The 25,703-nt window shown below is 40.1% G+C and overlaps 1 protein-coding gene across 1 annotated transcript in view; it reads left to right on the top strand.

The window, feature by feature from the left end:
• Positions 1–24,604, top strand: part of umodl1 (uromodulin-like 1) — a 66,031-nt gene extending 41,427 nt beyond the window's left edge. The window contains 10 exon segments of the mRNA XM_061896429.1: positions 2,266–2,523; positions 3,701–3,813; positions 3,879–4,098; positions 4,899–5,036; positions 5,468–6,780; positions 6,855–7,015; positions 10,387–10,623; positions 19,235–19,391; positions 19,465–19,549; positions 22,548–24,604. Coding sequence (XP_061752413.1) covers positions 2,266–2,523; positions 3,701–3,813; positions 3,879–4,098; positions 4,899–5,036; positions 5,468–6,780; positions 6,855–7,015; positions 10,387–10,623; positions 19,235–19,391; positions 19,465–19,549; positions 22,548–22,735 — 2,870 coding nt within the window. The 3' untranslated portion in view covers positions 22,736–24,604.
• The last annotated feature ends 1,099 nt before the right edge of the window (positions 24,605–25,703 follow it).

Raw genomic sequence — 25,703 nt, 5'->3', positions numbered from 1 at the left:
ATCCTCTCCGAACTCAGTTTGTAAACGAACGATGAGACCATACAAAGCTAAGAGCTGGAATTTCAAGACATACCTTAAATGCTGGTATAGCGTGGCTAACACAGGGCTTAGGCTAGCTGCTAGCCCACAAGACAAGCAGAGAGTTTTACTCCCGGTAGACGGGGCCGTATAGCTCAGTTGGTAGAGTGGCCGTGCCAGCAACTTGAGGGTTCCGGGTTCAATCCCCGCTTCCGCCATCCTAGTCACTGCCGTTGTGTCCTTGGGCAAAACACTTTACCCACCTGCTCCCATAGCCACCCACGCTGGTTTAAATGTAACTAAGATATTGGGTTTCACTATGTATAAATGTTTTGAGTCACTAGAGAATATAATATAATTCACTTCACTATCTATAATTGTGTTCAACTTCAAAGTGTGCCCCTGGAGCCATTTGCTGAACACATATCTTTATATGGCACAGTGTAGAAATAAAATATATTTAAAAATAGAGCAAAAAGTCATAGTGTAATGAGAAAATGCCGAAATGTTAATACTAATAATAAATGCAAACACAAAGATTTGTCTTTAGATACATGTTTTAGCCTTTTTGTCTATTTAATTACAAATCACCAAAAATTATTCCCGGGCATGGCCACCTCTGCTGCTCACTGCTACCCTCACCTCCCAGCGGGTGATCAAGGGTGACAATCATGGGTACGTTAATTTAAATGCCATGATGACATCTCACTGCCACCTTATTGGAAGAATAGTATTAACACATGTGTTTGTTTTATGTACCGGGCCCTGCACGACATCCATTGCTTTTGGTCTCCTCTGGGGGGCGAGGGTTTGCCCACATATGCAGTCCTCTCCAAGGTTTCTCATAGTCATTGTCACCGACGTCCCACTGGGGTGAGTTTTTCCTTGCCCTTATGTGGGCTCTGTACCGTGGATGTCGTTGAGGCTTGTGCAGCCCTTTGAGACACTTGTGATTTAAGGCTATATAAATGAACATTGACTGCTGTCATTTTAAACATTTAAAATAGTTGACCACTGTTGTTATTTATGATCATATTTATAAGCACAGTATCGATTAGATATACCGGGAGGTCATAAAATACTGCTGTTATTTTATGTATAGTTACCTCTTGGCACCTGATACTGATATTTAAATTATGTTGTTGCACATCGAGATTAAATACTTGACACTTTGAAAAACTTTTCAATAAAGTAAATAAATAAATGGGTTGTACTTGTATAGCGCTTTTCTACCTTCAAGGTACTCAAAGCGCTTTGACACTACTTCCACATTTACCCATTCACACACACATTCACACACTGATGGAGGGAGCTGCCATGCAAGGCGCTAACCAGCACCCATCAGGAGCAAGGGTGAAGTGTCTTGCTCAGGACACAACGGACGTGACGAGGTTGGTACTAGGTGGGGATTGAACCAGGGACCCTCGGGTTGCGCACGGCCACTCTACCACTGCGCCACGCCGTCCCAAGTAGTGAATTTAGAAGTAAATGGGTTCATTTAAAAAATATATTTTATTATGGTATTTAATATGTATTGACTACTGTAATTCTGGTATGGTAACAACTTTAGTTGGAAATAGTTTATTCGCTCTACTGTCACACATTCTAAATCCTGAGTTGTCCTCCTTCTATCCAGCCATCCATTAGTGACGTGCGGTGAGGTTTATAACTGGTGAGGCACTGACGTAATCAGAATCAGATTTACAAATATACAGAATTAGCGCTGCGCAGATTATTTGCCATTTGATTGGCAGCAGTTTATGGGTTATGTTTCATTTCTGCAATCTTTACACATACAAACTGTCACCCACAAAATGTGCATTCCATTAAAAACGAAACAAAAATAATGTTATCGCCGTCTTACCTTATAAATGAAGTCCATGCGCCGGTCCGTATGTCTCTGATCATGAGCGCCCGTATCGTGAGACAAGAACTGTTTGCCATCACCTTGGACTTTTTTCTCTGCCGTTTCGAACGCTCAGCAACACACCAGACAAGAATGCACTCTGGTCGCACGGCAGACAGAGAAGTTAACGAGGGATTGCGAAAATTCAGCGATTTTGAAGAAAAATTAATCCAAATTGGTGAAGCTAAATGAAAATTAAAAACTAACAATTACAATTATTTTATCATTATATATTTTATTTTTTTGCATGATCACAGGTGAGGCACTGCCTCCCCTGTCTCCCCTGACCGCACGTCACTGCATCATTCATTCATCCATCTATTAATTTTTCCCCTTTCTAGCCCTTCCTAGCATCAGCAACTTACAGTCTTCCAACATCACTGGAACCTCCTTTTTTGTATACTGGTCCAGCCTAACTCTGACACCCCAGACTTACCTGGTGGTTCTAAGTGAGGGGTCAGAGGTTATTGGGGAGTGGACAACAAAACAGACCATGATGGAAATAAAGGACCTGCAGCCTGGGATCAACTACAACGTCACTGTTCGGATCCACTCTAACCAAAGCCAAGGAGACATCCTCAACATGGTCCTCAGAACTGGTAAGAATTGTTCACACAAAACTAAAGTTGCTGCAACCACTGCTCTCAACAAAGCTTGTAACTTCACAAAAACCACCACTTTATTTGAAAAACCCATCCCTAAAATTAACCTTTAATATTTTATCAGCAGCATACTTCTCTAATACAGCCAAAATAAATTAGCCATATCAGTTTTTACATACACAGATGCCAAGTAAGTAAATGTATTCCATGCTTTTACATTTCAAGAGCAGTGGTATAATGTCCAACAGTTCCTGAAGGCAGCAGCACTCACGACGCTGGCCAAAGTGCAAACTATATACTGTCATGCCGAAACTAAAACTAATATTGACCAACATCTAATTAATATTACTTGTACAAACATAATTCAAGATAGTTCTTTAAACATTGGTGGCCTCTGAAAATGGAACATCATTTCCGACAAAATGTTGTAGAAAAAACAAAACAAAACAGGTATTGATATACATAGCATTGAGTTTTATTATTTATTAGTTTCCTACCGTGTTAAATCATTTTGATCGTTACATTAAAAAAATTATGATTGAGGTCGCTGTCTGCACATACAAAAATATCCATCCATCCATTTACTACTACTAGTAAAATATAATTAAAAGTAAACTGATAATTGTTAAAGAGTGGACTAATTCTAAGACAAGCGTAGAATAGACCAACAAAGTACATGGTCCTTTTCAAATAGTGGGGTGGGCTTCCTAGACAAGATGTGTCTTTCGCAGTCAGCGGGCAGAAGCATGTCTGTCTCAAAGAATGTCACAAACATTTTAAGGGGAATACCAGGTTCATGAAACTATTACAACTTTTCGTTTAAGATTTTGAAGAATGACAACCCGATTTATTGCATACACGCATTGATTATAATTGGGGTAATTTTTGACACCACTTGTGGAAGTGTGCAGGTATTCGTTGGTTGTGCATTCAAGGGTTAAAATTATTTCCTGGTTTGAGTCAGGACTTGAGAAGGAGCATTCTGGACATACTGCAGCTGCTTTAGAGCTTGTTTAGAGAGCCCTGTGTGAAGATCATTACAGTGTTCTAGGCTGCTAAAGACAAAAGAATGGATTAGGCTTTCTAAGCCTGATTCAGACACCATTCCTTTGATTTCTTTAGACATGGCCTATTTGCTTTCATTATATGTATTTGTATTTATTCCCTTTTGCAGATGCTCACACTCTTGAGGCCAGAACTCGACTTACCAACATCCAGTTCACTGAAGACCTGCGAAACGCCAGCAGCCAGGCCTACAAAAACCTTACTGCAGACATCATAGAAGAGGTAGCGACTGTGGAAATGTTCTTTTCATGTTAAACAAAACTCTGTAAGCATTTTTTTACTCACAGATTTACCGCTCGCTGACCCCTGAGATGAAGGCCATGGTGGATTCAGGTCAAGTGAGAATCGAGATCCGCAACTTTTCTCCAGGCAGCGTGGTAGTCAGCATTACTCTGATCTTCAGCCCTAGTCCAAAGCAGGACATCACAAATACATCAACAGATCTGCTTTACGCCCTGATCAACAACTCCATTTATATTGTGGATGAAAATGACACACATATCATTGGTATGTTTACTTTATACTACACATGCGGGGTCCAAAGTCTGGCTCGTAGGCCATAAACGGCAAACCTAAAGAGGTAGATTTAAGGAATTGGCAGGATGCGACCACAAGGCACATAGGGAAGGTAGAAGGACAATAAAATAAATAAGCACTATACTGCTAACTGATACGTATCACTGGAACAAGAAAACAGTCAGCCTGAGCAAACACACAGCTGTCTAGGTCTTAACGTAGGACTTTGACTAGGTCTTCGCATAAAAGTTCAAATAGGTCTCGGAGTAGGACTTTAATTAGGTCTAGGTGTAAGACTTAAATCAGGTAAAGTTCTAAGTCTTGTTTTGCATGTGAATTAAATACTTTCTTAATTCACATTACATATTATTATAAGATTATCCAGCAGAACTGTTTAAATGTACTCTTATTTAGCTGTTGTCAAATTGTCAAAAATACAGCCATAGACTTAGACTTAGACTTCCTTTTTATTATCATTCAAATTTGAACTTCACAGTACAGATAAGAACGAAATTTCGTTGCATTAGCTCATGGTAGTGCAGGATAAAAAAAATCAATAAGGTGCAGATATAAATAAGTAGATTACTGTACAGATAAATATATTGGCCTTTTGCATATGCATCCACGTTTATGGATGTATGTTATATTGTCTTTATATTCCAGCGTTGATGCATGAAGTTAAATGTTTGTCAGCATGTGTCTGCATGTGAGAGCATAAAACCAAAATGTGAAAGAGCACTGTAAACCCCCATTAAAACATATTTTCCCTTTTGTTTGCTTTTTTCTTGTAGATTTTGATGAATGTGTTCCTGGGGAAAATGACTGTTCACAGTGGGCTACGTGTATAAACACCTGGGGCTCCTACTCCTGCTCCTGTCTGGATGGATTTATGGACACAAACCCACAAAGATCTGGGAGAGCCTGTCAAGGTAGTCTCTCATAGTGCTGCTCAGCTAGAATGATGATCAAACCACTACAAAGCACGATACTCGATTAAACTAATCAATTTGACCCTTTTGGTTTAATTATAGCATTCAGTCTTTTGGAAAACATTTTCAAATCCAAAAATCTCAAATTTGAGGACAAATCTCAACAATATCTGCAATATGAATTGTACAGTTAACACATTTTCTATTAGAATCAATTTAATTATGTTTACTGATAAAGCCGATCCTCAATGATTATCAATATTTAGTTACATGCTTTTGGATAATGTCTTATTGATGGTTTGTTTAATAAGACATTTTCATAATGGTAACATTTTTTGACATACAAACCTTGATTTTACCAAGGAGTAATCACATTCTATCTTAGATGTATTTTTTTTTTTCTCCTAACGACTGCATTGTGTCTTGTGCAGCTTCCTTGGGGACATTACCACTAACTTCCACATTTGTATCAAGAGTGAGTATGTCATCTCAAACAACAACCTCAACTCCTCCAGCTCCAACCATTGACACACATGTAGAGGCAAGCACAGCAATCACCGCTTCTCTCATTATCCCACCAACAACCTCTTCTGCATTGCCAGCCACGAACAATGTGCAGGCTAGTACCACTAACATACCAACAACAGCCATCATAGCCCGGGCAATTTCCAACATACCAACAACTAATACTACTGGATCAACAACCACCCCTATCGAACCAACAACTACCTCAATTGAACCAACAACCACTTACTTTGTAGCAATGACCACAGCTGTAACTTCTGTAGCAACAACAATCTCCAATGCAATTGCATTTACATCGGCTGTACCAACAACCACATCTATTGCGCCAAGGACCACTATTTCTGCACCACCACCACCATTGTCTGTTGCAATGACTAGCTCCACTGCCCCAACAACCACTTCTCATTCACTAGCAACTACCTTTGTTTCTTCAACAACTACCAGTGTCCCCTTAACTACTACTACTGCACCAGCAACCACAACCACTGAACCAACTACCACCAGTGTACTTCCAACAATCACTACTGCATCAACAACAACCATTGAACCAACTACCATACAGGTACCAGCAACAACCACTACTGCAACATCAATCACAACCATTAAACTAACTACAACCGGGATGTCAACATCTACAACTGCACTGACAACATCAACCATGGAACCAACTACCACCAGTGTACCAACAACAATCACTACTGCACAAACAACAACAATCATTGAACCACCTACCACCAGTGTACCAATGACAACCACAACTGCTCCAAAAACAACAACCATTGAACCACGTACCACCAGTGTACCAACGACAACCACAACTGCTCCAACAAGAACAACAACTATTGAACCACCTACCACCAGTGTACCAATGACAACCATAACGGCACCAACAACAACCTTTGAACCTCCTACCACCATTGTACCAATGACAACCACAACTCCATCAACAACAACAACCATTGAACCAACTACCAATGGTGTAGCAACAACAACATTACATTCTTATATAATGAATTCAGTCATAGGTGATATTTCAGTGGACTGCAAAGTTACTGGCATCATGGTGACAGTTGCTAGAGAGTTTCTAGTGAAGAACAACATCAGGGAGAGCACTCTGTACCTGGGCCAGCAGGAATGCGGGATCATTGGCGGCAATGTCAGTCATGCTCAGCTGATTGTGGAGTGGAATGACACAATGTGTGTCACTAGTTTTGTCAAAGTGAGTTTTCTGACATGTTTTGGCCTGTAGTTGAGTCGTTATTTTTACATCTAACCACTATTATTGTATTTTAGAACGATACCAACTACGTGGCCTCTGTAACCCTGTTCAACACCGTGGAGACAAACAGTTTACCCAACGGAACATCAGAAGCACCTTTATTGCACCTGGAGGTTCCAGTTATATGCACGTACATGAGGAGCATGCTCATGTCCACTGGCTTTGGCTCCATGGGGTATGCTTTCATCGCTCTTACGATTACTCAGCATCATTGCATACTAACTGACTAATAACGCATATTAGCATTGAGGATACATTCAGATAATTTGAAACACTTATCGTGAAACATAAAAGTAGAGTTGACCTGATCCTATGGTGATATATGCCTGATTACCAGCAAAAAACCCTAATATTTAAGCTTTCATCTAAAATATCTGGTACAAGCACTACGATACAAACAATCCTGCGGCGTCTTTACTTTTGCCATGCTGGACAGCCAGTTTAAATCTAAATGTCCTCCTAAAAGCACACAAAGTTGGTATTTTCTTTTATTTTAGTCAAGTAATTTACAAAACGTAAATATGGGGGGGGGGTACAAGCTACACAACGGCTAAGCACACAATAGCACACAAGCTAGGCATACGTCATAAGTGTCCTTCATTGGATAATATTGCGATCTAAAACATCACATTTGTCAACGTAAACAAGTAACAAAAGTTTTTATTAATTCATTCATATTACTATTATATTATATTATTATTGGTTCTCGCACAAAAAAGTACCATCTCCAAGTTGCGGAGAAGATCTTGCCCTAAGTGGAGGAGTTCAAGTAAATGATAAATGATAAATGGGTTGTACTTGTATAGCGCTTTTCTACCTTCAAGGTACTCAAAGCGCTTTGACATTACTTCCACATTTACCCATTCACACACTGATGGAGGGAGCTGCCATGGAAGGCGCCAACCAGCACCCATCAGGAGCAAGGGTGAAGTGTCTTGCTCAGGACACAACGGACGTGACGAGGTTGGTACTAGGTGGGATTTGAACCAGGGACCCTCGGTTGCGCACGGCCACTCTCCCACTGCGCCACGCCGTCCCTAGGAGTCTTGCTCACGAGTAGGGGAAGAGGTGATTTTGAGATCGACAGGCGGATCGGTGCGGTGTCTTCAGTAATGCGGACGCTGTACCGATCCGTTGTGGTGAAGAAGGAGCTGAGCCGGAAGGCAAAGCGCTCAATTTACCGGTCGATCTAGGTTCCCATCCTCACCTATGGTCATGAGCTTTGGATTATGACCAAAACGACAAGATCACGGGTACAGGCGGACGAAATAAGTTTCTTCCACCAGGTGGTGGGTCTCTCTCTTAGAGATAGGGTGAGAAGCTCTGTCATCCGGGAGGACCTCAGAGTAAAGCCGTTGCTCTTCCACATCGAGAGGAGCCAGATGAGGTGATTTGGGCATCTGCTCAGGATGCCACCCGAACGCCTCCCTAGGGAGGTGTTAGGGGCACGTCCAACCGGCAGGAGGCCAAGGGGAAGACCCAGGACAATTGGGAAGACTATGTCTCCCGGCTGGTCTGGGAACTCCTCGGGATCCCCCTGGAGGAGCTGGACTAAGTGGCTGGGGAGAGGGAAGTCTGATCTTCTCTGCTTAGGTTGCTGCCCCCGCGACCCGATAAGCAGAGTAAAATGGATGGATGGATTCATATTACTTACACATACAAAGTCTCCAAGGCTGAAGCTTATTAGAAACTGTCCAGTAACAAACGTGTCATTTTACTTGATCAAGTATTCTCCAACATTCCACACTACAAAATAATATAAATAGGTAAGATTCATGTTGATATCGGATCCAGTCAACAACCACACATTTTACAAAGTGCAAGTATTAAGGCCTCTCTGAAAAAACAAACAATGTAAAAATAGTAAAATTATGAGACTCAAACATATTGCAAGAATACCATTGTAGGATTTTTAACAATGCATATACAAATAAAAATAGTTATGAATGCATAATGGTTACTATTTTTAACCAGATGAATCACAGGTTGAAGTACGAGAGATCCGCCTCTACAAGCCCATAATATGTCATTACGTGTACAGAAACCCCTACGATAATTGCAACCCAAACTTGATCACATGACACGGATTAAAGATTCTCCACTTCCATTGTTCGGCAACAATTTGCCTTTTTGGTGAAATCTATCAACCAAGTGGTGTTTAAAGTGTGGGGTCCATTTGTGGAATGTAGCTCTTTTTTTACAGACCCATGGAACATTGTTGAAAAAAAAAAAAAAAAAAAAAGGTTTTAGGCCCAACCCACTGACTTTGAGGGCTGAGTTGGACGGATTAAATAAATTCACAAAGTGCTGAAACACAGATTCTTGAAACAAGTACGGTAAATAAATCATTATATCATTAAATAATGAATTTAATCATTAAATAAATAAATAATTAATTCATGAAATAAACAAGTAAATAACAAGTAATTAATTAAACAATTAAAGCTATCATTAGATTAATGTATTGAATCCATACATATTTAATCCAATTACTCAATCATTAAATATTTAATCAAATTATTAAACTATTCATTAATAATTAAATAATTGTATGATTAAAAATAAATATTGACACATTTAATTTAATATTGAAATAATTAAATATTGTAATAATTAAATAATTAAATGCACTTTTACATCAAATCAATTAATGACATATTTAGGTAATTATTTTAAAATCCATCCCATCCATCCATTTCCTACCGCTTATTCCCTTTGTGGTTGCGGGGGGGGGGCGCTGGTGTTTATCTCAGCTACAATCGGGCGGAGGGCGGAGTACACCCTGGACATTATTTCAAAATGTATTTGTTTATTGAATTTTGTCCAATTTGACCTTCCATAATATTGCCTGTTGACCTTGTCTCTGTGGAGTTTGGATGCTTGCATGAGTTCAGTCCAAGTACTGTGGCCTCCTCCTCCTGTAATTCAAAAACATGTATGTTATATAAACTAAGGTTTTTTGATTACTTATACTCTTGGTTATGTTGTGAGAATAGTAGACATTAAAATATAGTGAGAATGACAAGTTCTTCTTTGCATTAAAATAAATGGGATGAACTCCAACTTCTCAAGTTATTAGTGTGTACGCCAAACTTCAACCTTTTTCCAATTAGTAAATTGAACTTGGGCTTCACGGTGGCAGAGGGGTTAGTGTGTCTGCCTCAAAATACGAAGGTCCTGCAGTCCTGGGTTCAAATCCAGCCTCGGGATCTTTCTGTGCGGAGTTTGCATGTCCTCCCCGTAAATGCGTGGGTTCCCTCCGGGTACTCCGGCTTCCTCCCACTTCCAAAGACATGCAGCTGGGGATAGGTTGATTGGCAACACTAAATTGGCCCTAGTGTGTGAAGGTGAGTGTGAATGTTGTCTGATGAGGTGGCGACTTGTCCAGGGTGTATCCCGCCTTCCGCCCGATTGTAGCTGAGATAGGCGCCAGCGCCCCCCGCGAGCCCAAAAAGGGAATAAGCGGTAGAAAATGGATGGATGGATAAATTGAACTTTTGTCTTGCACGCCAGTTGTCTGAAGTCTAATTTGTGTTTGTCATCCAGGCATAACTTGATCAAAGACGTGATCACAGGCTTAGGCTTTTTCCAGGTGTCGGTGCAGCTGATGAACGGCACAGAATCTTTACCGTACAACTACAGTTTATCACCTGAAGAGGCTGTGGTAGTTAAGGTCAGCATGAACACGTCAGCAGACCAGCTCAAAGTAGTCATCTCCTCATGCTGGGCCACACCTACTCCAAATCCAGCTGACAACAAACGCTTCTACTTCCTGGACAACAGGTGAGATCAGAGGGAATGTGCTTTTAAAGGCCTACTGAAATGAGATTTTCTTATTTAAACGGGGATAGCAGGTCCATTCTATGTGTCATAGTTGCGATATTTCCATATTTTTGCTGAAAGGATTTAGTGGAGAACATCCACGATAATGTTCGCAACTTTCGGTGCTAAGAGAAATGCCCTGCCTCTACCGGAAGTCGCAGACGATGACGTCACCCGTGTGATGGCTCCTCACATATTCACATTGTTTTTAATGGGAGCCTCCAACAAAAAGTGCTATTCGGACCGAGAAAATTACAATTTCCCCATTAATTTGAGGGAGGATGAAAGATTTGTGTTTAATTGATAGCGACGGACTAAAAAACAAAAAAAAAAAAAACGCAATTGCATTGGGACGGATTCCGATGTTTTTAGACACATTTACTGGGTTAATTCTGGGAAAACCCTTATCTTTCTATCGTGTTGCTAGTGTTTTAGTGAGTTAAATAGTACCTGATAGTCGGAAGGGTGTCTCCACGGGTGTGTTGACGCGCAGTGTCTCGGGAGTCGATGGCAGCTATGAACGGCACAAGCTCAGCTTTTCTCCGGTAAGAACTGACTTTTTAACCACAATTTTTTCACCAGACCTAATGGTTGACATTTGGTAGGGATCCATGTTGGCTTGACCGTGCTCTGATCCATAGGAAAGTTTCACCTCCAGGAATTTTAAACAAGGAATCACCGTGGGTTTGTGTGGCTAAAGGCTAAAGCTTCCCAACTCCGTCTTTCTACTGTGACTCCTCCAATATTAATTGAACAAATTGCAAAAGATTCAGCAACACAGATCTCCAAAATACTATGTAATTATGCCGTTAAAGCAGACGACATTTAGCTGTGTGTGTGTGCAGCGCTCATACTTCCTAAAAACCCGTGATGTCTTGCATACACGTCATCATTACACGACGTTTCGAAGACGAAAATCCCGGGATATTTAAAATTGTAATTTAGTAAACTAAAAAGGCTGTATTGGCATGTGTTGCAATGTTAATATTTCATAATTGATGAATAAACTATCGGACTGCGTGGTGGGTAATAGTGGGTTTCAGTAGGCCTTTAAGGAATAAACCACTCACATACAATTGAAATAATGTTCTATGATGATAATTAGAAGTTGTAGTGCAAGTACCAATTAAAAAATAGCTACTAAATGAATTAGAAGTTACTTACCAGTTACTCAATACTTCAAAAGTTTTTTCACTGAATACCTAATTACTCTTACTCAACTAATAGTAATGATTTTAATTATAATATAAGTATTGAATATGTCTTAGTTTTGCTAGAGTTATAATATTCTAAAGCAATGCTTCTCAAATATTTTTCTGTTATGCTCCCACGAGTAAGTAGTAAATATATTGCGCAATATAATAGTATAATTCGTCTATAAAATGCTTAAAACTATACCTTTGCAGAACATTGTGAGCCTATTAACATTAAAGGAAACAACACAGCGGTCTGTCCTCATCTCCCACCGTGGTTACAGTGAAGCCTTAATCATATTCTGGTACCGCAAAAAAAGCACTGCGGCTGCCCGAGGGGGACCCGCCACACTATTTGAGAAAGACTGCTAAGGTAACGGTACTCTTACTTAAGTCACATTTTTGCCTATCCTGCATAACTGCTCACTCCCAAACAATGTCAAAATAACCCCACTTGTTATTATTCAAATTCTTGAAAATGAAAAGTTGTAATATATTCATTCATATTCCAAGTATTCCTTCGAAAAACGTATTTGTTCCATGAGACCATTTGCATTTTTATTCATTCTTTCATTAGTTTTAAGATATTGCAGTTTTTATTTTACTACCCTGCTCTTCCAAAAGCGGTGTAAAAATGACCCCAAGCTGTCCCTATGAAATATTTTATGAACCTTAAATTCTTAGAAACTCTGAATTTCCCACGTACACATCTGATGTCATCTTTCACATCTGATGCATCTATCCATCCATCCTTTCGGGGTCGCGGAGGGTGCTGTAGTCTATCTCAGCTGCATTCGGGCGGAAGGCGGGGTACACCCTGGACAAGTCGCCACCTTATTGCAGGCCCAACACAGTTAGACAGACAACATTCACACTCACATTCACACACTAAGGCCCATTCAGTGTTGCCAATCAACCTATCCCCAGGTGCATGTTTTTGGAGGTGGGAGGAAGCCGGAGTACCCGGAGGGAACCCACGCATTCACGGGGAGAACATGCAAACTCCACACAGAAAAACTCAGAGCCCAGGATCGAACCCAGGACCTTCATATTACTGGCCATTAAACTGGCAGGAGAGTAACGTGACTCGTTGTGCTCGGTAGCCATGTTGGAAGGAGAGTTGCGTGACCAGTTGTGTTTGGTGGCCATGTTGGCAGGGGAGTCACGTGACTACTTGGGTTAAGTGGCAGGAGAAGCAGCAGATAAAATGAATGTACCGTGTTAGCTTGCAACATTCAGAGTTTACTACTAATTTGGCTAAAACAAATATTGAAAGATACAACACAAAACTTCCATCCATCCATCCTTCCATCCATCTTCTTCCGCTTATCCGAGGTCGGGTCGCGGGGGCAGCAGCCTAAGCAGGGAAGCCCAGACTTCCCTCTCCCCAGCCACTACGTCCAGCTCCTCCCTCTCCCAGGACACATAGTCTTCCCAACGTGTCCTGGGTCTTCCCCTTGGCCTCCTACCGGTCGGATGGGCCCGAAAAACCTCGCGAGGGAGACGTTCAGTTAGCAAAAACAAAACATTTAGGTTAAATATAACCAACCTATATAAAACACCTGTAATAGAGTTTACATCTATAGATTTACCCATAAGAATGTAAAAAGTTCCAGGTTTTACAGTATTTAGAATTACCTTACTTGTTTTCTGTCGTCTGACAGTCTTTAGTGGGTGAGATATTTCCCCTTCCTGGGTGGTGAGACTGCTGACATAAAATGTGTAAATGGGACCGTTAGAGTTGCTAAGAATTAAAGGTTTTTAGAAGACTCCATAGGAACTCTACTGAATAAAAATATAAACACAACACTTTAATCCATCCCACCTCACAGGTGTGTCATATCAAGATGCTGATTAAACAGCTTGATTATTGCACAGGTGTGCCTTACGCAGCCCACAATAAAAGGCCACTCTGAAATGTGGAGTTTTATCACACAGCACATTGCTTTGAGGGGCTGTGCACTTGGTATGCTGACTGCAGGAATGTCCACTAGTTGCAATTGCCCTTTAATTGAATTTTCATTTCTCTACCATACACCATCTCCAAAGGTGTTTCAGAGAATTTGGCAGTACATCCAACCGGCCTCATAACCGGAGACCACATGTTACCACATCAGCCCAGAACCTCCACATTCAGCAGGTCACCTCCATGATTGTCTGAGACCCGGACTGCTGCTCCAACAGTTGGTTTGCATAACCAAATAATTTCTACACAAACTATGAGAAACAATCTCAGGGAAGCTCATCTGCTTGCTCATCGTCTTCATCGGGTTTCGACCTCACTTCAGTTCATTGTCGTAACCGACTGGAGTGGCCAAATGCTCACATTCGATGGTGTCTGAATCATGGTTTTTACTGTTGAGGGCAGATGGCAGACATGGTGTGTTGCATTGTGTGGGCGGACGGTTTGCTGATGTCAACGTTGTGAATGAAGTGGCCCATGGTGCGGGTGGTATCATGGTACGGGCAGGCTTATTTTGTGGGCTACCAACACAAGTGCATTTTATTGATGGCATTTTGAATGCACACAGACACCTTGGCGAGATCCTGAGGCCCGTTGTTGTGCCATTCACCCGAGACCATCACCTCATGTTGCAGCATGACAATGCACAGCCCCATGTTGCAACTATCTATACATAATTCCTGGAAGCTGAAAACATCCCAGTAGAGCGACATACTCTACTCAGTGGCCTAGTGGTTAGAGTGTCCGCCCTGAGATCGGTAGGTTGGAAGTTTAAACCCCAGCAGAGTCATACCAAACACTATAAAAATGGGACCCATTGCCTCCCTGCTTGGCACTCAGCATCAAGGGTTGAAATTGGGGGTTAAATCACCATGAATGATTCCCGGGCGCGGTTACCGCTTCGCCCACTGCTTCCCTCACTTCCCAGGGGGTGATCAAGGGGAAGGGTCAAATGCAAAGGACACATTTCACCACACCTAGTGTATGTGTGACAATCATTGGTACTTTAACTTTAACTTTAAGTATACAACAGCCTTTTCCAGTTCCTGCCAATATCCAGCCACTTCACATAGCCATTAAAGAGAAGTGGACCAATATTCCACAGACCACAATCAACAACCTGATCAACTCTATGCGAATGAAATGTGTTGCATAGCATGAGCCAAAAGACAGCTTTTCTGTCCTCCCAGACCCTCATTAAAGCAAAAATGCACATTTCAGAGTGGGCAGCCAAAGGCACACCTGTGCAATAATCATTCTGTTTAATCAGCATCTTGATAAGCCACACCTGTGAGGTGGGATGGATTATCTTGGTAAAGAAGAAATGCTCACTAACACAGGTTTAGACTGATTTGTGTACAATATTTGAGAGGAATAGGTGTATGTACTGAAAAAGTTTTACATATTTGAGATCAACTCATGGACAGCACGGTGGAAACAGGGGTTAGTGCATGTGCCCCACAATACGAAGGTGCTGAGTAGTTTTGAGTTCAATCCCGGGCTCGGAATCTTTCTGTGTGGAGTTTGTATGTTCTCCCCGTGACTGCGTGGGTTCCCTCCGTCTACTCCGGCTTTCTCCCACTGCCAAAAACACACACCTGGGGATAGGTTGATTGGCAACACTAAATTGGCCCTAGTGTGTGAATGTGAGTGTGAAAGTTTTTTTTTTATCTGTGTTGGCCCTGGAACGAGGTGGCGACTTGTCCAGGGTGTACACCGCCTTCCGCCCAAATGCAGCTAAGATAGGCTCCAGCACCCCCCGCAACCCCAAAAGGGACAAGCGGTAGGAAATGGATGGATGAATTGAGTTCAACTCATGAAAATGGGGAGCAAAAACAAGTGTTGCATTTATATTTTTGTCCTGTATATTTGTGGAAGAGGGGATATCCATCCATCCATCCATCTTCTTCCGCTTATCTGAGATCGGGTCGCAGGGGCAGCATCCTAAGCAGGGAAGACCAGACTTCCCTCCCCAGCCACTTCGTCCAGCTCCTCCCAGGGGATCCCGAGGCGTTCCCAGGCCAGCCGGGAGACATAGACATCCCAACGTGTCCTGGGTCTTCCCCGTGGCCTTCTACTGGTCGGACATGCCGGAAACACCTCCCTAGGGAGGCGTTCGGGTGGCATCCTGACCAGATGCCCGAACCACCTCATCTGGCTCCTCTCGATGTGGAGGAGCAGCGGCTTTACTTTGAGCTCCTCCCGGATGGCAGAGCTTCTCACCCTATCTCTAAGAGAGAGCCCGCCACCCGGCGGAGGAAACTCATTCCGACTGCTTGTACCCGTGATCTTGTCCTTTCGGTCATAACCCAAAGCTCATGAGCATAGGTGAGGATGGGAACGTAGATCGACCGGTAAATTGAGCGCTTTGCATTCCGGCTCAGCTCCTTCTTCACCACAACGGATGGATACAGCGTCCGCATTACTGAAGATGCCGCACCGATCCGCCTGTCTATCTCACGATACACTCTTCCCTCACTCGTGAACAAGACTCCGAGATACTTGAACTCCTCCACTTGGGGCAAGATCTCCTCTCCAACCCGAAGATGGCCCTCCACCCTTTTCCGGGCGAGAACCATGGACTCGGACTTAGAGGTGCTGATTCTCATCCCAGTCGCTTCACACTCGGCTGCGAACCGATCCAATGAGAGCTGAAGATCTTAGCCAGATGAAGCCATCATAACCACACATACTTGCCAACCCTCCCAGATTTTCCGTGAGACTCCCAAAATTCAGCGCCTCTCCCGTAAACCTATTTTCTCCCGAAATCTCACAAAATTCAGGCGGAGCTGGAGGCCACGCTCCCTCCAGCTCCAAGGGGACCTGAGTGACGTGTCGAGAGTCTGTTTTCACGTCCGCTTTCCCACAGTATAAAGAGCGTGTCTGCCCAAAGACGTTATAACGTTATAATGATCGAGGACGAGTTCTTGGTTTCTTATGTGGGTTTATTGTTAGGCAGTTTCATTAAATTCCTCCCAGCCTGGTAATAACACACAACAACAGCAGTCACATTTTCATCTATCATAAAGCAGTTCGTCTGCCGTAAGCTCCAATGTTGTGAACTTGTGACACTCTTAAACAGGAAAATACTGCCATCTACTGAACATAGAATAGAATAGAATGTACAATAGAATGTAATTTATTTAATTCAGCACCACAGTTCGATCACAATAAACAATGATAATAATAATAATATAATATATATAATATAATATATTATATATATAATATATAATATATGAATAATATAAATATATTCTACATTTAAGTGCAGTCAAGGAACATATGCATTATACAGTCTGATGGCTGTCGGTATGAAGGACCTCCTGTGTCGTTCCGTGTTTCATTTAGGGAGTCTGAGCCTTCCACTGAACGTGCTAATTCTCTCCGCAAGGTCCGAATGTAGTGGGTGGGAGGTGTTGTCCATAATGGCTAGGAGTTTTGCTAGACTTCTTCTCTGCCAGAGAGTCTAGCTGTGGTTGGAAAAATAGTGACAGAGAATAGAACAAAGATGGACATTTCAACCCTTAACTCAACAATGAGTAGATGAGTGTTATGTGTGTCTATATGTGTAAATAAATGAACACTGAAATTCAAGTATTACTTTTATTTATTTATATATGTTTATATATATATATATATATATATATATATATATATATATATATATATATATATATATATATATATATATACACATATACATATATATATATACATATATATATATGAAATAAAATACATATATCCATATATAGCTACAATTCACTGAAAGTCAAGTATATATATATATATATATATATATATATATATATATATATATATATATATATATATATATATATATATATGTATATATTAAATACTTGACTCTTAACTACGCCCCCAACTACGCCCCACCCCCAAACCCCGACCACACCCCCACCCCCACCTCCCGAAATCGGAGTTCTCAAGGTTGGCAAGTATGGGACCACATCATCTGCAAATAGCAGAGATCTAATCCTGCAGCCCTCAACGCCCTGACTGCGCCTAGAAATTCTGTCCATAAAAGTTATGAACCGAATCGGTGACAAAGGGCAGCCTTGGCTGAGGAGTGTGATCCCACGATAGTTGGAACACACCCTCCGGTTCCCCTTCTTAAAGAGAGGAACCACCACACCGGTCTGCCAATCCAGAGGTACCGCCCCCGATGTCCACGCGATGTTGCAGAGTCTTGTCAACCAAGACAGCCCCACAACATCCAGAGCCTTAAGGAACTCCGGGCGGATCTCATCCACCCCCGGGGCCTTGCCACTGAGGAGTTTTTTAACTACTTCGACAACCTCATCCCCAGAAATAGGAGAGCCCACCACAGATTCCCCAGGCACTGCTTCCTCATAGGAAGACGTGCAGGTAGGATTGAGAAGGTCTTCGAAGTATTCCCTCCACCGAACCACAATATCCGCAGTCGAGGTCAGCAGAACACCATCCCCACCATACACGGTGTTGACACTGCACTTCTTCCCTTTCCTGAGGCGGCGGATGGTGGTCCAGAATCGCTTCAAAGCTGTCCAGAGGTCGTTTTCCAAGGCTTCCCCGATCTCCTCCCTTGTCTGAGTTTTTGCCTCCGCGACCGCTGAAGCCGCACACGGCTTGGCCTGTCGGTTCCTGTCTGCTGCTTCCGGAGTCCCATGAGCCAAAAGAGCCCGATAGGACTCTTTCTTCAGCTTGACGGCATCCCTCAAGCGGGTTCTTGGGTTACCGCCACGACAGGCACCATTTACCTTGCAACCACAACTCCAATCGGCCGCCTTGAGAATAGAGGTACGGTAGAGGGGATAGTGATACAAAAACTGCAATTTCTTAAAATTGATGAAAAAATAAAAATACAAATGCAAATGGTTTATGAGGAATACCTGGAATATAACAATATTAAAACTCTTTGTTTTAAAGACTATGAAAAACAACAACCCATTTGTTGCAAAAATGTATTGAGTTTAATAGGGGTAATTTTGGACCCCACTCGTGGAAGAGTGTATGTTTTGGTTGATTGTGCATCCAAGGGATAAGAATTCTTGCTGAACATCATTGAGTTGACAGATATGGATTTTTTTTCAAAGCCTAGCACACTCGTACTCTTAGCTGGTTCAAGCTCTTGAAGGGGGAAGGAAAGCTATGGGCTCGACCTGGTTGCTTTTGACACAATGTTATTAAAGTAGAAATCTGCCGAGAAATCAGCGATGTCAGGTTGCAACAATCCTCAAACAAAGGTCAGCGAAATCCTGGAGGAAATGACGATGGCGACAAATCTAACGGTTAACTTTTTCATTACTGGACGTTTCTGTCAGGGTTTCAGTAACTCTTTCTTTTTGTGTCTCATAGTGTTTGCCACCCTGCAAAGTGACCACCTGTAATGTAAATATTATGTACTCTACAGGTGTGCTCTCAACGCATACACCAATGTGCTGATGAACGGAAACTCCAGCACGTCTCTCGTGTCTGTGAAGATATTCTCCTTTGTCAACGTCAATCTGATATATCTGCACTGCCATGTTCAAATTTGCATACATATTGGATCTGATACTTGTGTTCCTGTGAGTGCTTCACATGTTTTTTTTATTTTCTAGGCATTCATTTCAGCCCTTTTTACTCCTGATTTTGTTTCAGGACTGTGTGCAAAGAACAGCTTGGTCTTCAAACACCATTGGGCGAGGGTTTGGTTCTGCCGGCCCGTTGCTGAAGTCTGAGGAGGGTGAGTGCTCGCCTACAACTGCAAGAAAACAACAACCTTTTTCTTCTGCATAGCTTTTTAAAGGATTTTCGGAACATGAAGAGTCAGGCTGGGTATTGGCAAATGACTTCACCAAACGATACAATGCAAGTCAATTGAATTCAACTTATTTGGGATAAACCCCTGAGATGCAGCATCTAGTTTTCAAGGGGGTCCCTTCACCAATACAGAAAACATACAATTCAATAAAATACAACAACACACTGCTCTATCACTTCCACATCACTCATACCTATTCACATTAAGCATTGCAATAAAGTTAAAAAGTTAAAGTACCAATGATTGTCACACACACACTAGATGTGGCGAAATTATTCTCTGCCTTTGACCCATCACCCTTGATCACCCCCTGGGAGGTGAGGAGAGCAGTGGGCAGCAGCGGTGCCGCGCCCAGGAATCATTTTATGCTGATTTAACCCCCAATTCCAACCCTTAATGCTGAGTGCCAAGCAGGGAGATAATAGGTTCCATTTTTATAGTCTTTGGTATGAATCGCCCGGGATTTGAACTCACGACCTACAGATCTCAGGGCGGACACTCTAGGCCACAAAGTAGATACAATACAATACAACATCAGGAGCACAAGAATAAAACTTTAACATCAGGGACAACAACAACAACTTTTTGGAAAAGAGGAAAATACATTGGATTTGAAGGTCAAAAAAGTGGTAATAGGCTTTCAAAAAGCACTAAGATTATTCCAATCAGATAGGACTTTAAACTTAATTGACCTGCGGGCGAGTTCTTTGGGAATTTTTAGGGACCGTAAAAAAAGGATAAGTCTGAGAGAATAGGGAGTGGTATACTGAACCAAAAAAAGTTGTATGTTTTGTGTAAGATGGAAGTAAATAGCTTTACAACGAAAGACAATCTAGTGAAAGTGACACCTAGTGATACACTAGTGCAGCCATGGCCCGCGAATGAATGGTCGATGGCCCCCGGGATGATATTTGATTAGTATTAGAACCGGTCCGCAGGCCACAGCCGCCTGTTGCTGTTTTGCATGCACCAATACTCCATCAGTGTTGGCGCTAGGATTTTTCAAAATGGGGTCCCACAGTAAATGTTTTGGGGTCACACTTTTTGTAACCGTTTTGAAAACAAATGATAAATGTATCCATTCTCCTGTTATAGCTCACATTCTATATGTGTTTTGGAAAATGGTTGTTCAAATAGGTAATTCATAAAAAAGATTTATACAAAAGAAAACACATTTTTATTCAGTAATAAAAAATAATTTACTTTCTTCTTTCCTTCATGGGTCTAAAGTTTACTGAAGCCGGTATTTTTTTAAATATATATATAATTTAATTTATTAATTATTTCTGGCCAAATTATGGCAAATAAAACTATCCTGAAGTTGTCTTTATTTTTTTGTTTTAATGCCATGATTTTAATAGTCCGGCCCTCGTGTGCGCAGATCGTCCTTCATGTGCCCCCTGAGCTAAAATGATTTTGACGCCTCTGCACTTGTGCGCTTTTGTGAAATGGCGTAGAATTTCAGAACCCTTGCGATGTATTGGGATATATCTAATCATATCTAAACATGAAATAACACCTATATTGTCACCTTTACTCTCGTTTTACCCAATATAGAACAAATACTGAGAGAAAACATACTGTACTGCATAGGGGTTGTCCCTTTCGATACAATACCAATATTGGACCCTGGAGTATTGGCCGATACCGATATTAATCAATATTGACATGATTTCATTTTTTTTTGTAGTGAAGACTGTGGAATATAAGAAAAGGTTTGATCAAGGGAAATTAGTCAAACAGAGAACAATGGTATGAATTAAAACACTAACCTGTTTATCATTAATTATCTGGAATGGACCTATGCTGTCTATAAGTTGAAGTGGAGCGCTAATTGTCCCCCCCCACCCCTTTGGTGACAACTAGTGACACAATAATTTGTGTTATTAGACTTATGACGCAGTGAGCTAAATAATGCGGACACGTTTGCTACTGGATAATTTCTAATACTGTTTGCTTCTGCCTTGGAGGCTTTGTATGTGTAAGTAATATGTAACTATAGTTATTTAACACTTGTTTATATTAAAATATGTGCCGTTTTAGATGGCAATATTGTTCAATGAAGGACACCTATTATGTAAGTCTCGCTTGTGTCATATTGTGTGCTAAGCTGTTATGTAGATGAACTAAAACTAGCTATAACTATGAAAATTGTTGCGATCCGCTGCTCGGATCTTCACAGATGTTTTTTTTCCTTGTTTTGTATCACTCTCCGTCATTTGACTGCTTAGTTCCTGTTTAATCTGTTTCCATGGTTTCTTATTAGTTTCACCTGCTACTCTCGGTTCCCGCACACCTGTTACATTTGATTACTGCCATATATAAGCCTGCTCCTTTTCGTTATTCATTCTGGGATTCTAATTTTCCTACGTGCAACAGTACAACTGCGCTATTTAGAATTACTCGCTAGCTTTCATGCTATATTTATTCCTTGTTCTCAACTCTCATGCCAATTGTGTTTGTTTCACCTTTTTGTGCCTTCGTGCCAAGTTTAGTTTATCTGTTTGTCTACATAGCCTTCCATGCTAGCGCTTTTGTTTGCCTTTTGCTTAGCTCCAGTGTTTTTGTTCTTTAGCTCCTTTTTATTACTTAAATAAATCATTTAATCTTACCTTTGCTGTGTTCATGTTGACGCATCCACGGGTATACAAGTCCGGCAACAATCTGCCAACCAGTCGTAATAAAAATGTTCGATTTATTACTAATAATCCTTTGCGGAAATTAGTCTACCAGAGTCAAGCTTTGAACCAAATACGCGTGATAAACTAGATACGACTTTATGCTCACATGCAAAGTCCCAAATACCAAACCGCGACGAGGCAAATATCGACTGCGAGTTGTTGATGTATTTTTTTATTTTACAACTGACTTCTGATATAATGTCTTTTTTTTTTTTTTCTTTATGTAATTCCTAATTAAGTGCCCGTGGACGATGTGAATGACCAAATCCAGCTCATCACACTATCCTGCCTTGGAGTTGCTGTGACGCTCTTCCTCATCGTTGGTTTCGCCTGCCTGTTCAACTACCACAGGAACCGTGTCGGACATTACAACTTTGCTGTCAAACCGAAACCACAAAACTTCACATTTATTGACCTCAAAGCTTAAACCTCCAACGTCATTTTTTTCTTTTCACTTCAACACCTTTGCTTCATGGAGGATTTCACGTTTGCTTGGCTACATTCACAAGAAACACTAACACAATAGAGTAAAAACTTATAGAAAAAAAATCATGTTTTATGAATATTTAATGAATGAATGTTTTACTCATAATATTTTTTATCAGAACAAATGTCAAAGTCTGTTTGTGATGAACTCCAAGATGCAGAGAAGGAGGCAGGCATTGAGCAAGAAAACATGATTTAATCTTTAACACGAAAACAAAACAAAACAAAACAAAGGATACAACAAAAAGCGCACACGGGGCGGATAACAAAATTGGCTATGAACAAACAAAAACTGGAAGCAGGAAGCAAAAGACAATAAGCTACAAACAGCTACCGAAGATAGCTTACCGCAACGCTGCATTGACACGACACGACAGGTAGCAACCACACTATACAATACAATACAGTACAATAATCCAGCACGGACTGAAGGAGAAAACAGGTCTAAATAGGAGCGGGCTGATTGACACCAGGTGTGGCCAGGTGCCAATCAGCTGCATCTGAGGGCACACAGCACTCAAGGAGACAAACAGGAAACTGAACCAAAATAAGAGTGCTGACAGGAACTAAAGACAGGAAATACAACACACACACAAAAAACAAAGACAAATGCAGAGGAAAAAACTAAAACATAACCAAACTGCCAGGGACGAACCTGACAACAGATACACACGCCACTTGGTATGGGTAATAGGGATGGTAAATAAGCTAAGTAACATCGGATATGCGATATACATGCTACTGATTAAAATAATTGATTTTACATAGCAATTTCAACACCTCCAAATTTGGTAATGAAAACTACATCTAAGATGAATGTTACATTTAAACAACTGGTGTGCAATAAGTACAATACTTACAGGGTAAAAACTGCGTATAGGACTCGACAAAAGACAAGACTGGCACATTCAACTTAATGGCAAAGACTACTTCCTGATTATGGCGACACACCTAAGAAAAACTAAAATTAATGCATCCTTGCAAATGACTCGCACATGTGAGAAACCAAAATATGACTGGACAGCACAGTTATCACTATCAGCTCCCTCTTACATGTTTAGTAAAACCCTTTCAGATTTTATAATTAAACAAATTGAAATTAACTACCACATTATCTGCCAAATAGTACCTTCAATTGGTGCCACTGAGCATCAATTCTAGTTGAAAAGATAACCATCCCTCCGCACTACAGGGACAAACACACAACAATGTCCAAATGCAGAAATGTTATCCAAAGTCAATAAAAACAAATACAATCATAAAAATGTTGATATTTAGTGATGAATGCTATAAGATTCTAAATAAATGCTAAAGAAAACATGCTACAAAAGGGCAATTACATCCCCAGGAAATAAAATGTATACATGCAGGATAAGAATAAGTCATTAAGATTTAATGCCATATTTCATAAATTTAAAATAATCAATTAAACTAATACACAGTGGAAAAATAACATTTGTTGTCCCTCCCTGCTTCCTAAAATTTGACTTTATTGAAATATATAATCGTATAAATCCTTCATATTCCTCACATAATTCACATATTCTCACAGGAGCGGTAGATCTCAGCACAGTCCTATTACAGGAGTTATTTTTTAAATGTAATGTGTTTATTTTTATAATTGAAAACTTTTCATTCCCTGTAATAATGTGCCTAGTGTCAACAGGTTGTTAGCATACATGTCATATGGTTATAGTTAATTTATTTGATCATTCTATGCTAAACACTCTTATGTTACTTTCAGTCCTGTTACTCCAATGTCATCTTCAGTTTAGGAATCTTGTCAAATAAAAGAAATAAAGTTGTGTGAGATGGACCTATACACATTTTTGGGTTGATGAATTCACTGTGAAACATGTTTTGTGATTTTACCATAAAAGAACTTGTCAGTTTTTTCCCAATTGTAGAATCACACATTTATTATATTTATAAATTTAGAGTGTTTATTTATTAATGTAAATTGAAAGATGGTACCATTGTTATTTTTTAAATACCTGTTTGAATAATAAATAATGCGTTGTATTTTATTAATTTATATATGTAGAGTGTGGTGGACTTCAGTGTTCACTGAGATTAGTTTTGACTTACATCAAAATTGTACTTAAAGCAATTAATATATTCAGAATGTATATATATATATATATATATATATATATATATATATATATATATATATATATATATATACATATATATATATATATATCTACATATATATATATATATATATATACATATATATATATATACATATATATATATATATATATACATATATTAAAAAAAATACAAATAAATAAATATATATATACATACATATATGTAGATATACATATGTATATTTATATAGATATGTATATATATATATATATATATATATATATATATATACATACATATATGTAGATATACATATGTATATTTATATAGATATGTATATATATATATATATATATATATATATATATATATATATATATATATATATATATATATATATATATATATATATATATGTGTATATATATATATATGTATATACATACATATGTATATAAACATATATATGGACTTATACACATGTACAGTATATCTACAAACGTTTGTATATCCATATGTATAGATATATGTATGGATATATATTTATGTATTTATGTACATATGTATTTAGATATAGCCCTGCGATGAGGTGGCGACTTGTCCAGGGTGTACTCCGCCTTCCGCCCGATTGTAGCTGAGATAGGCGCCAGCGCCCCCCGTGACCCCGAAAGGGAATAAGCGGTAGAAAATGGATGGATGGATGGATGTATTTAGATATATTTATGCATGTAAATATGCATATACAAACCCTGTTTCCATATTAATTGGGAAATTGTGTTGGATGTAAATATAAACGGAATACAATGATT

Source organism: Nerophis ophidion, linkage group LG04, assembly GCF_033978795.1.
Source record: "Nerophis ophidion isolate RoL-2023_Sa linkage group LG04, RoL_Noph_v1.0, whole genome shotgun sequence".
NCBI lineage: Eukaryota > Metazoa > Chordata > Actinopteri > Syngnathiformes > Syngnathidae > Nerophis > Nerophis ophidion.
This window is presented reverse-complemented; position numbering and strand designations above follow the sequence as displayed.